Below are 14,812 nucleotides of genomic sequence, written 5' to 3'. Positions count from 1 at the left end.
AAAAAAAAAAGAAAAAAGAGAGAGGAAAAGAATACAGAAAATAGTTCCATAAAACAGCTACATCCAGATATCAGAGGTACAATCTCCACCAGGGTAACGAATCTCATGGGCTAGGACAGGCCCATCAGGTTCCTTCCCAAAATCCACCAAGAAGTTGGTATTCACTTTCAATCCACCTTTTTCAGTATCCACATCAATCTGCAGCATTACAGAGCCTTCTCTGGAAAAAGCAACAAGAAAACAGGCATTGGGAGAAGAATTCGTATTTGTTGCTCTTCTCTTCTACAGACAGGCAAGGTTGCTCTTCTTTTAATATAGTAGGAAAATGAATGCCTGATTCAAAACAGGCYTTAGCAGCTGTCCAAAGTGAGTTATATCACCTCAGTGAAATCCATGACCTCAGATTAGCAATGAATGAATGAAAATTAATAGATCTTGTTACTTATCAAGTAATGGGCAAGCTGCACTATGCCTCGTGTGGCCACCTGGAACACCATGTTCTGCTTTAATTCCAAAAACTAAACGGTTGTGCTGATACACTCAAAGGCAGTTTGGAAGCACTGTGGACTCTGCGTAGCTAGATCAAGCTCAATGCTTTCTTTTTGTTCTTACCTACCTCCAAACATACCAGGATTTCAACTAACAATATCAAATAGTGAGGGCAACCCCAGAGTTTTTGGGGCCTGTTAAATAATGACAGATTCTGGCCAGTAGCTCATACGTCTAGGCTGGGGAGTTGTGGATAATAAGCTACTGCAACTGGTGTCCCTGGCTGGGAGCTGTTTCTAGCAAGGACAGCTTCAATATGGGTGTATGCAGCTGACGTTTTCTTACTTGATGAGATCTGGGTAGAACTGCTTGTCCCAGCCACTGTAGAGAGACGTGGTGACGTACAGTCTCTTCCCATCCAAACTAAGCTGAAGCATCTGAGGTCCACCTTGTACTTTCTTCCCCTAAAATTGTAACAGGGAACATGGTGCTCAAAAGTCAAACAACGGAAATGCAGTGGCGAGGAAAACCGAAGTAGTGAGGAACATCCAGCTCTCTGGAATCCCTGCTACGGGAGCCCCAAATACTCCAGCTTGGAAAGGGAAGTGGTGTTAGGAATCTTATCTCTTACTAACAGRGAACTTCCAAGCCAATCCAGATGAATTCTGTTTAATTCACAGAACTGGTTATGTCAGAAAATAAGGGATCAGGTTGTTGTACTTGGACAGAAGAGTCAGAAATCAAGCACGGAGTACGTGGCATAAAATTGCTGCAAACGAGGATACATCCAACCTGCAACTAACTAGGTAACAACCTACACTGTGGAAAAAGGAGTATATGGAACTTCCTGAAGCTGCCTCGAGGGGCCAGCAAATCCCACTCGTGAMTACATTCAGTTCTTGTATGTTCCGTACGACTTTCCAACAGTAGCTGCCTTAAAAGTGCTAATATTAATGCACAGTGATAATGGCCAGAGACAATTAATGCTCTTTTATTTTTTTATCACAGTGCCAGGTGCTGTTGAACTCCTTACCCGCAAATTTGCACACAGACACAAAGAAACATTGCAACACCGTGAAGACAGAATTACACAGCTTTGTACAAGTGTACAGCAGCTTGTACAACAACTCGTACAACAGCTTGTACAATCCAATCACGGGTGTAGAACATTTATGAGCGGAATTTAGCTTAAGTCTGCGCTGTAGTATGACATCTGTAAGCCAAGACATAAGCTAGCTTAGACACAGCTCTGTATGCTGTACTGTCAGCTTTGAGGTAGGCATAATTCCAAGCAAACAGGAATTAGCAGAGTAATGAAAAATAACAATCTCTGTGTTAGGAAACTTACTTTGATCACAAATGGCTCTGKCTGACACTGCAACTCTTGGTCTTCCACTACTGTTACATGTCCATCTTTTGTGATACTGCCTCCCAGAAACACCTAGAACCCAGAAAATGTATCAGAAAAAAAAAAAAAAAACCAGCCTCTCTGGACGTCAAAGCAACCTGAGAGCTATACAGTGACAATTCCCACTCGAGTAACTGTCAGATATTTCCTCCTTTGAGGAAAGAAAGGAATAAAAAGAAGACTGTGCTGCCCTTGTGCGTAACAGCGTTTCTGCTGCTGGCTTACCTGTCCTACCAGCTTGGGCTTGTGGGTCATGGTGATATCATACTGACGGATGTCTCCGTGCAGCCAGTTACTGAAATACAGGAATCTGTCATCCAGCGAGATGAGGATATCAGTAATGAGACCTTCAAGAAAACATGGAAGGATTTTTCTAAAAAGACTGACTAGAAGCACTGAGCAGTCAGTATGGGAGCAGAAGCCTGACAAGATCTCCTATGTGGTGGCTCCTTTGGTTATGTCAGAAGTGGTACACAAATAACCAAGTAAAAACTTCATTTTACACAGGAAGTGCTTGTTACTTAAGGATTAGATTTCCCCAAAAGTGAACCAGTGAAGAGAGACACACACCATTTCTTCCCCAAAACATGCTCACACTGACCGGGCATATCAGGGAGAAACCATCCCTTCACCTTCTTGCTGGGTACTTCAATCACCTTCTCTGCTGCCCAGTCTCCTTTCTGCAGGAGGCAGAGGGGAGAACATAGCACAATTACTGCCTTGATTTTAACCAAGAGAGCTCAATTCTGCGTGACACAAGTAGAAGAAGCAAACACTATYATACATTTAACTGGCTCTGTACAGAGGTGATCCGTACACTGCAGTTAAGTGTTAACAAGGAGTGAGGGTGGTAGGTGTATGGCCAGAGAGAATGAGTTGTGTTAATGATTACACTGTCAAACGACATCTCAGATTGCAGTGGAGCTATAGAACAGCAGCCTCCTATAAATGTGCCCAGGTGTCTTTTCTGCACTCTTTCTCAAACTGCAATAACTCCATTCCACTGTCCATAATCACACCATCTTCTCCTCTTTTTTACTTTAAGGACCTCCCTATGCTCCCAAATATTAGCTGAGCAAGAGGCAGTACACGCTGTCACKGCTAACAAGGTAAACATTATGTTCTGATTATCCTTCCAATGCACCTATTTTTGGCCGGTTTACAGGCCAGAAAGGAAGATCTTGGGCTAATGCTGTGGCCATTTCCTTCATGCAAGGACTTACTAGGAAGCCTCATGTTGCCCCTGTCCCCAGTGCTCCTATCTTGGCAAGAACTTTCGCTCTTTGAGACTTTTGTGATTGACCAGTTTTGATTAAATTGGTCAACAGGTTCCAAAGTTATTGTGGAGGGCAGCTGGAATCCTGCAATTTTCTAAGTGGTCAGTGGCTTTCTGAAATAATTAGGCTTGGGCTTTCCTTTCTGTCGTGCCTTTCACTGTTTACCTCGGTTTTGTAGAAACGATGCACAGCACCACTCAGAGCACATCCAACAAATCCTTCTGAAGCAGCTGGATCATGGAGGAATCGAATTTCCAGAGGAACAGAGTTCTTCCCTAAATCAATTGACTGAATACAGTTATGTGAGTTCCAGTCCCACACATTAATGTGGCGGCCGTAATGACCTAACGGATCAGATCAAACAAAAAAACATAAGCAAAGAAGAGATTATTTTAACTTCAGAGAACAATCACCTTTACTTTTGAAATAAAGTACCCACCTTTCTCTAAATCAGCTGGGTTAAACCCTCCTGCCAGTACTTTTGGCGGTCCCCATTCGGTGCTCATGAGGACATTATGCCGTGGCTGATACCAGAAGTCGTAACCCAGMGAGGGTATCTTTTCCCCCTTCTCCCAATTTCCCTTCACTTCAAAGGTCTCTCCATCCAGCAGAATAAAGCTACCTGATATTAAAACAGAGATGTGCACATTGATTTTCAGCTTTAAGCAAGATTAGTAATATATTAATAGTAAAACACCTATTTCCTAAATGTTCTGTAAATTACTATCCGATGCTTCAAGGAAATCTTGTGATTGCTTTGGTGGACTAAATGAAATAAAAGGTGGATTTATAAAGGGAGTTGCATGAACATCGACACACTTCTATGAATCTCTTACGCTCTAGTTTTGCTCTGTTTCTGCTCGAGTCATTTCAGTAGATCACCTGACTCTCCCAGAGCACATTTCAACTAAGGGAGAAGATCCCGGAGGATTCACCTCAATTTTTTGCTTTTGCAACTGCTATCCTTGATCAAGCACATTATCCACCTCTTACTGAAGGACATATTTGCTCATGGTACGGAAGAGAAAAACCCTCTGAAAGGGAGCAGGGTTCACTACTTAATCATCTAAAGTATCTCCTCCCTAATAGCTAACATTTCTCTTTATTGGATGTCACATGTTTTACATCTGAACCCGTAACAAACTCTATATGCAATTTTTAAATAGCAATTGCCATCTGCATTAGACAAAAGAAGATTTAGGTTGGTAGCAGAATCTTTCTTGTTCAAAGCACAAGCATCGAACCAATGCAGACTACGTTCAAACACAGTTTGTTGAAGGGATTCAAGCAAAGTGTTCATGAGTTTCTTGATCATGTTGTGAACACTAGAGCTGGTCTTAAGAGCTGTGAGCTCTTAATGGCGTTTCCAGCTTTGCAACACATGCTTTGGGAGCCTGGTACCACGAACACTTTCCTTGACTCATGAAGGGTATTCATACCTTTTCCATTGCCAGAAGGGTCTCCCAAACAGCTGATTACAATCTCGCCACTGCCCAGACAGTGAGAGGTGTGGGGATTAGCCACATTGCCCTTCCAGAATAACTCCACTGGCTCCACGATCTGGAATACACACACGCACAGTCAAACATTTGCTCACATTAGCGCAGAATGTCAGTTCCTCCCGGCCTAAGAGTTCAAGCTTCAAGGAGKGGTGAATGAGCAGTAAGGCTGAGTGGGTGAGATGATCTCCTAAAATGGTCTTACATTTCACATTTGAATCTGTTTTCAAAGACTTTTTTAGCCAGCAGACTAAATTAGATATGTACAAAGTATAAGGCTTTATAAGAGCTAAATTTATGCTAAATGAATTACTGCAGTGGCAGTTTTATTTTTCAGAAAATCTCTGTTGTTTCCAAGAACAARATATAACAAAATATTAATTTCCACATATTAAGCTATTTTATTACATTTTCATTTAAAAAAGATCAAGATACGTCGTGTTTAGGAACTAGGGATTACAAATCATGGAGGCATTGTCCTTTATGGGAAAGATCTTGTTTTGCTCACTGAAAATCCAATCAAATTTGAACTCCCTAATATCTCTGGAAAAAAAAAAAAATCATAAATGTTCAGTTGAATATGTTGACTGTGTCAGGTAGGATTTGCTTAGAAAATAAAACATAAAAGGGCATGCTAAAATCATTTAGACCTTATGGATTCTAGGAGCTCGTAGGTCTGTGCCCACATCCACCACGTAAATGCGGGAAGAGATGAGGCTGGGCAGAATCAGATAATTCCTCTTCTTTGTGGCATCCCCAAAGCAGCTGCTGCAGGCATTCCAGCCAGAGTGATGGAGCTCGTCTTTAAGGTTGGGCATGGGCAGGCGATGGATCACCTACAAAATCCCAAACATCAAGATTGCATCYGTTCTGTAAAAGAATGGCATGCTATTAAATTCACCTAAATATTTAAAAGACTCCAGCTAATTACGGAGATGTGGAACGATGATACAGAAAAAAAGGCAACTTGTCAATGTGCTACAAGTCTCCGATTACAAGCAGGATGATTAGAGCAAATTGTTAATTTGCTTGCTTTGTATCTCTTCTGTATAGCTAAGAAAAGTGGAAAGATCACAGCTAAGTTTTATAAAAGCTTTAAAAAATTTGTTTCCTCAAGTCCCCCACTATAAAAACCTAAACAATAGCTAAAACAAACTTTCTTTTGCTGTTCCCAAAAGACACAGCATCCAAAATATCTTCAATTATTTGAGTTGATTAAGCACTTAAATGCATTTTAAAGAAAGGATCTTACCAAAAACTGGGATCTGGTACTATAGATAGTTAACTATACCTTTATAGTTATAATGTAAATTGATTTGATTAGTTCCATCATGCCTAATAAAGAATTGCCTGGGGTATCAGAACTCCTTCATTACAAACTCCGTCTAAACTACTGACACATCCTGAAGAAATGTAGCCTGCTAGAGCTAATACTCCTGCTTTACATAAATCAACAATAGTGTTAAAGAGAGAACTATTAAAACACTAAGCACAAAAATGCTCTGAAAGTGTCTTGAGACTAACTGGGCAAATATTGGCTTTCAGTAACCAAGAAAAAAAGCACAGGATTTGATTGATACTCAATACCGAAATTTCTATTTGAAAGTGGGTGGAAAAAAAAATAGTCGTCAAATAAAGAGCAGAAATGGAAACATTAGCTGAGATGCAAAGTTCATGACTGAAAGGGTCACAAATCAGGCGACGAGAAGCAAAATCTGAGAACGTAACCCCAAGTATTGACTGCCCTAGGATATGGAGCACTAGAGCTGTTCAACACACAGGTACCTGACAGTAGTGYGGAGACATGGGGTCAACATCCACGGTGGCCAAATAGTCAGGCTTCTCTATCCCGGTGTTTCTGTAGATACAAGGCAAGTACAAAATCTTCTCCCGGGGACCTTGCAAGGTAGGAAGGTTGAACATGGCATCATTTTCACAACAAGCTATGGTAAAGCTGACAAGAATATGTCCCATTATTTACCTTCTCTGTCACTTGGGATTCTCCCTCATTACTAACTASAAAGTCAGACCTCAGTATTTCTCTTTTATGCAGAAATGACAAGGAGTATTCCCTACTTCCACAGCCCAGATTTGGCTCTGTCTATGCCAACACTTCCCTCATTACAATTTCCCCAAATTGAGATTTTAAAAAATATATTAAGACTCACAATGTTCTTGACATYCCTAAAAATGAGAGTAAACTGTTTCAATGGCTTTGGTGAGGTTCCAGATGAGGCGACATAGCCAGGAAGGACAGACTGCAACTTTTTAATATACATTACATAGAGAACTTTAGAAAATATGTCACAGTACTTGCCTTTCATGGCATGCAAAGGACTTGCATATCCTGGACCGCATGCTCCACATTTTGCTGATTTGGAGGGAAAAAAAAAAAAGTTAAACTTCCAAATTTTTTGAAAACATTTGTCGTAGCGGGACATTGGCTTTGCATTCATAAACTGAGAAGTCTCAAGCACAATTTTACTTTGCCAAGCTCCTCCAAGTCTCACAGGCTCAATGGATTCCAGCCAGTGCTGAGGTCTGGTTTCTGGAAATCCAGAGCTGCAACCTGGCAAACTTTTACAATTGTTTCAGTTTACTGCTAAAGAATGTTGGTTTTCTTTCTACTCATTTGGATCCTAATTAATAACTATGTAAACAGGCTAAAACAGCCTTATAGGCAGCAATTTCTACTCTAACAAAGGCAACAGAATGTATATGTACATGTTTGTTATCAATAAAGCACTGGCTAGAATTAAAATCTCACCTCAATTAATAGGAGCTCATTACAGTACAACTAAATGAGCAYGGCAAAATCAGTGTTCTGCAGATTATTCTGACAAAAAGATTATTTATACCAAATTCTTTCCAAGGAAAAAAGCATAGAGCAAGATGATGAACATTTCCTCCTCCTCAAGCACATTTTTTTCTCCTTCTGCCTGGTCCTGTTCAAATGTCCTTTTATTCCAAACCGCTGCATCCAACTGCCTCAAGATATCCGTAAGTGATGCAAATTCTTCCCTGTTACACAACGCCAAGCTCATTTGTGAACATAAAATAAGGGGGTTGTCATGAAAAGGATTTGTATCACGTTGCAGCAACATGTTGCAATAGTATTTACATTGCTATGTTAATAATGCATGCCTAAACATGTTAACATTATTCACTAGGTTCCAGATCTGCCGTTAATCTGGCCGAACATTTGGGATATGAGGAAGCRGAACGCTCTATCCTGCACTTTTCACACTTTCAAAAGCAGCACAGAACATTGTCTCACAGCAATTGCTCGCAGGGAAGTTTGGCCATAAGAAASCACTCACTTGAACTGCTTCTAAGGCCAATTCTCCTCCTTGTGCAAAGCCACCTTAAACCTCATTCCTCTTTGGTCTTACTGAGTTGTTTTTCAGGCAGGTACCCGCCAACGGTGATAAAATAGCCCTGTTCTTTTCATTACTGTTGTCTACAGCAAGTCTCATTTGTGGAGAGCAACGGGAAATGAGGAATCCAGTGAGGTTTCCCTTTTGCTCTGTATTTTTCCAACTGGAGAATGAGACAGATGGTAGTTTAATCTGAGTTTCTAGCAGGCTACATAATGAGCCTTACAGTCTTACAACAGATAATAGCACTGTAAAGTTATCCTACCTGATTATGTACAGTTTCAGAGAAAATTCAGGAAATTAAAACTAACAACATGGGCAAGGTTCATCCAACAGTGTCATCTGAAGCTAGGTGGAATATATCTAGGCCAATCTCGGCTTTTTGAAGAGCCTGAGTAAATAGAAAGTTCTGTCAAGCCAAGGTGCAGGCCTGGGTTGAACAGTGACATTAAAAACATGAGAGGAGGTAAAGTTGGTTTATGGGGCGACCTCACCCAAGTGGAACTGCTGAAATAAGCACGCAAATGGGAAAGAAAAAGAGAGAATATATATATACACTCTATATCAGTATACTATATATACAAGACACATGCCATAGAGTAGAACAGAACTAACATCTTTTTTCAAGTAACAAATAATTTAAGCAGATTTAACCATTTCTGTCACATTTTTAAGAGTTCCTGACCAAGAATTCATCTTCTACAAGGACAAGAGCAGAGTACACCTTTCCAAGTCCTGTGGCCTCTGAACCCCATAATTTGACTTTAAGGTACAGTATTTAATTTTTTTTATGCACACCCTAATTATTTCATGATCCTTTCAATAAAATCGTGCCTTTCACGGGTTATAAATTGAAACTGCTAAAAAAAAAAAGCAAAACACTTTATTTTGTGCAACTTGCACTTACAAAGTACAGAAGGGTAATCATTCATCCTGGGCAGATCTGTCAGTCACTTTTGCTGAGTCAGTGTCATTTGTTTGTTTGTTTGTTTTGGCTTTGCAATTAGGCTCTTTATGCCAAGGTATTTTTCAAGGAATTTTATCCTATGTTGTGAGAATACAACTGGCAGTGTCTGCCCTGCAAATCATGTATCAATACCTTCACATTCAGAAAAGTTCTGGTTTATCCCCCCCGCCTCCTATCCATCTACCCCAAAATCATGTTTATAAAAAATATACTCATAAAACCATACGCAAAAGTTAAAATATGCTCCTCCATTCCCTGCCAGCCTTGCAAGTGCCTTTCACACTCACAGCCGACTAGAACAGCAAGTCCATGCGTTTCTTTCAGTTTCTAAAMGCAGAGCTACAAAAGAGACAGTTAATGACGGCATTTAAACTATTTTCGAAAGCATTGGAGCTATTTAGTTAAAACCACACTRGTTTAAAACCGCTTCAAGACAGAAAATCACTAACAAGGCAAGGAAACACTGAGTTTCAGCGCCATACGACTAATCTGCTGCAGTAACAAACCCACTGAATTCGGACGCCGAGTTGCTGGGACGTTGCAAAGTGCCAAACTAGAGCAAATCCGAGCAGGATCCCTGCAGATCCAGGCTGGATCGGCTCGCCGGATCTCTTACCCATGCTGGATCCAAACTCCTGCCTTGCGTGGAAGCACAGCTGCCTGCACTGGCCTGCACACAACAAACGCTGTGCCAGGAGGGACGTTTATAGGAGCGTGAGAGGGCGGGCAGGCCAGAAGTGGCAAGGGGAGGATCCAGCCCAGCCAGCCYGTGGGAGGACGCTGAGAGAAATTCCGTGTTTGCTTCCCGGGAAGTAGCGCAGGGAGCTCTACAGTCCGGCCTGGGCACCCTTCCCAAGTCCTGGGCAGCTTCCCTGCATAGATGCTGGGCACTGCTCGGTGCTCGAGGAACTGCCCTCATGCAGAGAAAAYCCACGCAGCAAAAGGGGAAATTGTGCTTAGAAACTCTTGATTTGGAGCAATATTTCATGTTCTGCAGGAGGCAGGTGGCTCAGAGCTCTCAGGTGCATCTAGTTCAGCAGGCAGTTGTGTTTTAATAGCTTGATGGGCCTTCAATCTCCAGGCAGTTACAGAAATGATAATTTACCCAACAAAAACATGACAGAACWACTTTTTATGGAAGATTCTTGCTTGCTGCCTTGGAGCATCTGAAAATCTGGATTTTACTCCTCACTGCATTTTGGGCTCTGCAAACTGTCCTTAATGAGTTTACTGTTCATGGATTTGCTAAAGATCAGGGTGGGTTTTTGGTTTTTTTTTCCCCAGAATGCAGGAAACATCCTCAAGAGCAGTCACCATTTTACTCCCCGCTTGCAGTTCTCTTGCTTTTACGTTAGTCGCCAATAACAGCTGAAAGACTGAATATAAAGTCTTCAGCTTCAACTATTTCTGCAATTTGTTCTCTTAAGCCAAGGAAGTGTCACAGAGAGAGGACAAACAACTTACAACTCACCAGTTAGTGAATTTAGCTTTTTTTTTTTTTTTTTTTTTCTTTCCTGGTCGCAAATGAGATAAATTTATTTGCCACTTAAGACTGCTTGCTAACTATTTTGTGCAAACACATTCCAATCTAACCTAACCCTGCTCAAAAATGCTTTTCTTCTATGTCCTCTCCAGCTGCACTGCGGTATTTCAAGTGCACAAGAGGCCATCTAAGTCCTGTTTGCTCTCCCCCTTTCAGAGGCTGGSCTCTGGTAACTGCTTCAGAACAAAAATATCTATCGTAATCCTACTATTTTGTCATATGTTTGCTCTATTAATTCTTCCAAGGTGGGTATAGTAAATTCTTTATTTTCAGTGTTTACACTCTACACTGGGCCTGCCAACAATTATGCCMATTATGTCAATATATGAAGAATGGAAATAATAAACTGCAAGCTCTTTAATGAATCTAATATCCTATAAACTTTGTATTCACAGTACATAGAATTTGGGGGCCCTTATCTTGCACTGAGTGTCTTTAAATATTACTACAGTAAAAAGAAAAAAAATACCTATTACAATGTGTATTGGGCACGTATCAAAAAAATCATACAAGGAGATACAAAAGAGTTGCAGTCTTGGAAAGGATTTTTGTTTCTTCACCATCCCAGCCTGGCCATCTGCCAGACTATTCTATCCGTCTTGCTGCTCATGACTTTTTGAACTCAATAATATGTTTACAGAATTAAGCAACCGAAAGTTATGCATCCGGAATGAAGCAACCACGAATTAGGCACTTTCTTTGTACAAGTTAATCCGCGGTTGCATGAAGCATGAGAGCTCTTCAGGAGCAGGATCCTGACCTTAAAATTGCACACATATTTTCATGATGGTCATAGAACCTTAATATAAGCAACAACCTGGGTGAAGGGACTGAGTGCCCCCTCAGAGAGAGAGCAGCCCTGCTGAGGGGGACCTGGGCGTCGTGGTGGCTGACAAGTTGACCATGGGGCAGCAGGGTGTCCTTGTGGCCAAGAAGGCCAACAGGATCCTGGGGTGCATTAAGAAGAGCGTCTCCAGCAGGTCGAGGGAGGTGATCGTGCCCCTGTACACAGCCCTGGTGGGGCCTCTTGTGTAGTGTGTCCAGTTCTGGGCTCCCCAGGACAAGAGGGATGTGGAGCTGCTGGAGAGAGTCCAGTGCAGGGCTACGAGGATGATCAGGGGCCTGGAACATCTGCCCTATGAGAAGAGGCAGAGAGAGCTGGGCCTGTTCAGCCTGGAGAAGAGAAGGCTGAGGGGAGACCTGATCAGTGTCTAGAAATACCTCAAGGGAGGCAGTGAGGAGGAGGGGGGSGGCCTCTTTTCAGTGGTAGAAAGGCCGGCCTTTTTTCAGTAGTAGAACTAGAGGAAACGGCCACAAACTGAAGCACCAAAAGTTCCAGAGGAACTTACGGAAAATTTCTCAACAGTGAAGGTAACAGAGCCCTGGAACAGGCTGCCCAGGGAGGTTGTGGAGTCTCCTTCTCTGGAGATCTTCCAAACCCGCTTGGACGCAGCCCTGTGCCCCGTGCTCTGGGTGACACTGGGTGTGCAAGCGGGGTGGACTAGGTGATCTCTAGAGGTCCCTTCCAAATTTAGGGATTGTATGATTCTATGATTTGACCATTTCTCCAAACCGAGAACATGTGAATAAAAAAAAAATCCATTGTCAAAGCACACAACAAACAAGAATGAGGTTTTGCCCTTTTAATGTATATTAGATACTGTGTGGATTTAAATGAAGGTTTACAAAGTAGGCAACAATTTGCAAACCTCAGGCAAAAGACACCTCATTCTCCAGGTTTAGCCAAAGAAAAACCACTCCAACAAAGCACAAAATGCAAAATTTTTCATTACCTGTAGACATACCTTGCTATACAAGTATTCTATAAACACTGTTAAATACACCCGTGCAAGACCTTTGGTTAGCTCTTCGGAAAGCTGCTTAATTGAGAGATGGGAAAATCACTACTACCTTGGTCAATAACTGCTATTGAATTTGAATGCCCACAAAGAAAAAAAAAAGAAAAAGTAAGGATTTAGTCTATTTATAACAACATATGCCACTTACCTCTTTTGCACATTTGGCAGCAAATGTTTCTTTTTGAGAACCCCAAAATGAAAAATTAGGGAAAAGTTTCTTTTTGAGAACCCCAAAATGAAAACTAATTAATGCCCATATAGAAAACTAATTAATGGCCATATTGTTGAGTTTAAGCAACTCAACCCCAACAATTTCAGAGTCATTGGAGCCACTAGAAATGATCTTTGGGAATCTGSAGAGGAAAAATTAGTTTCCATAAGGCAAGAGTCAATCACAACATACCTTCACAAGGGGAAACGGGGAAACATCTCATGTTTAGGTTGACTTAATTCCTGGAGAGTTGTTTGACAAAACATCTGAAAAAGAAATACCTTGGTGAGAAATGACATTATCAAGAACAAATTATAATGCAGTAGTATTTTTTCTATGGTAAGCGAATGATGAAAAACCCTGTTATGAGGGTTAGCCTAGAAGCTAGGAATAWCCAACACATTTTAAACAAAGTTTTCATTATATCTTTCCCAGTTTATTTATACAGATACATGATCCTAATTGTACGTGAATTCAACAGTCTGAAAAGCCTGAGTGTAACTTGGATGAAAGCACAGAAATTCAAACCTGAAAAATCATTTATATACTAGTTTCAAGTAGTATAACGTCCATAGAAATATCYATTATATCCAAAGAATTTACGTAACATTTGACAGTCTGATTTTTGATTTCAAGGTTGCTAGTAATGAAGCGACACCAACGAGATGTTTAGGGAAGCTGTAAAGGGAAATCTCAKCTGGGACTTGACAAGAAAAACAAAATCAAGATCCAACAGACAGACATTTTTACAGCCACAGCAGCTTCCAGCAAAAGAAAAACATCTTGACCCTGGGCCAAATCCCAGAGTCCTGTAGGCCACAGGCCTTTAAGTCTGTTTTTATTAAGCCCTCCCTTGAACTGGCTATTTCTGCAGTGCTAGGTTCCTTCCCTGAGTAATTAGCTCCCACTTTGTGCATAATATTCTCATTCTTTTAGGACTAGTATTATTAGCTGTCAGTAAAAATACCAAATCTTAGCAGCTTTTTAAAAGAAAAGGCATTATGTTCGTTATTAATATCTTTGTTGCTCACTTAGGCGCTCTCAGGAGTAAAAGAAACCTGTATGAGCTGAAGAACTGAACCCCAATGCTTTTTAGTACCCGTATTTCCTGCATCGAATGTTTGCTGACTTTGGAAATGAACTCCTAAGGTTTGATCCAAAACCTTAGTATTTATCTTTATGACATATGTATGCATTCAAATAATATCTTGTAACTGTGACAAGCCTTCTTGGCAAATGGAATCCAAAATTTTATTAAAAACTTTAAAGAAATGCTTTGTCCAGGGGCTCGTTTCTTTTCAAAAGGGAAGATCTTTAACATCCCATTCCAAATGCATACCTCCAAAATTAAGTAATTCCCCTAGGACCTCATATTTTAATAGCTCATTTAAAAATCAATCAATCAATCAATAAAATATATGTTAAAGGATCCTCAAAGAAGAAACAGAATAAATTGTGCATATTGCTTCTCTGCAGCACATTAAAACAGCCTGGCAGATTTTTACCCCAGAGACAGAAATGTAAGGTTTTTATTTAATGATTTTTAACAACCTTTTCAAAACACACGGAAATGGAAACTTGCACATTTGGGAGCTACGCAGTTTAAACTGGCTTAACTAAACCCTGTATCCTCATTCCTACCCTTAATCTATCCATTAGATTGTACAGAAATAGTGACCAGACGGAAAAAAAGAAGTGTTCCRACTCTTCTTGAACACTTTTTTTGAACAGCAAGCAGAAAGTGTTCACACTACMAATTCAGTTATCATAAGAAAATTTTGGAGAAAAGGTAGAAATGTATAGCTATAAACTATGTAACTTTAGTTAAAAAAAAAATGTACCCTGTATTACACTTCGCAGATGTACATGAGTAATAATGTATTTGAGAATTAAATTGAACATGGAACTAATTAACAATTATCYTCAGTTAACCATTTGTGCAAAATTATATGGAAAAAAAAAACATTTAACAGAGGATTTCCCTGTATCTATTCAAGGAAAACACACTTGAAGGAACACACTTCCCTTCTTTTGAAGGGAAACACGTATTCCAGCAACAGCGGGATATCAGTGCAAGCGGGCTCCTTCGGGGATGTGCTTGCTACCCAAATCCTACATTTTTATTCATTTCGGGAATACGGCAGTATTAAAGGATCATGGACAACAAGGCAACAGGAGGAGG

General features: G+C 40.6%; 1 protein-coding gene across 1 annotated transcript; it reads right to left on the bottom strand.

Annotated features, from left to right (window-relative positions):
• LOC112954878 (methanethiol oxidase-like) lies at positions 1–9,684 on the bottom strand. Its single transcript, XM_026048137.1, has 12 exons — positions 9,634–9,684; positions 6,991–7,044; positions 6,459–6,571; positions 5,324–5,509; positions 4,614–4,734; positions 3,614–3,796; positions 3,340–3,518; positions 2,499–2,577; positions 2,123–2,244; positions 1,838–1,930; positions 835–953; positions 1–220 (listed from the first exon to the last, which is right to left on the bottom strand). The coding sequence occupies exons 1-12, from the start codon at positions 9,635–9,637 to the stop codon at positions 58–60; spliced, it is 1,416 nt and encodes a 471-aa protein (XP_025903922.1). The 5' UTR covers positions 9,638–9,684; the 3' UTR covers positions 1–57.
• Between the last annotated feature and the right edge of the window lie 5,128 nt (positions 9,685–14,812).

The sequence above is a fragment of the Nothoprocta perdicaria genome, unplaced genomic scaffold (genome assembly GCF_003342845.1).
Source record: "Nothoprocta perdicaria isolate Ctin4 unplaced genomic scaffold, notPer1 scaffold_511, whole genome shotgun sequence".
Lineage (NCBI taxonomy): Eukaryota > Metazoa > Chordata > Aves > Tinamiformes > Tinamidae > Nothoprocta > Nothoprocta perdicaria.
Note: the sequence above shows the minus strand (reverse complement) of the source record. Positions and strands in the feature narration are given on the sequence as shown.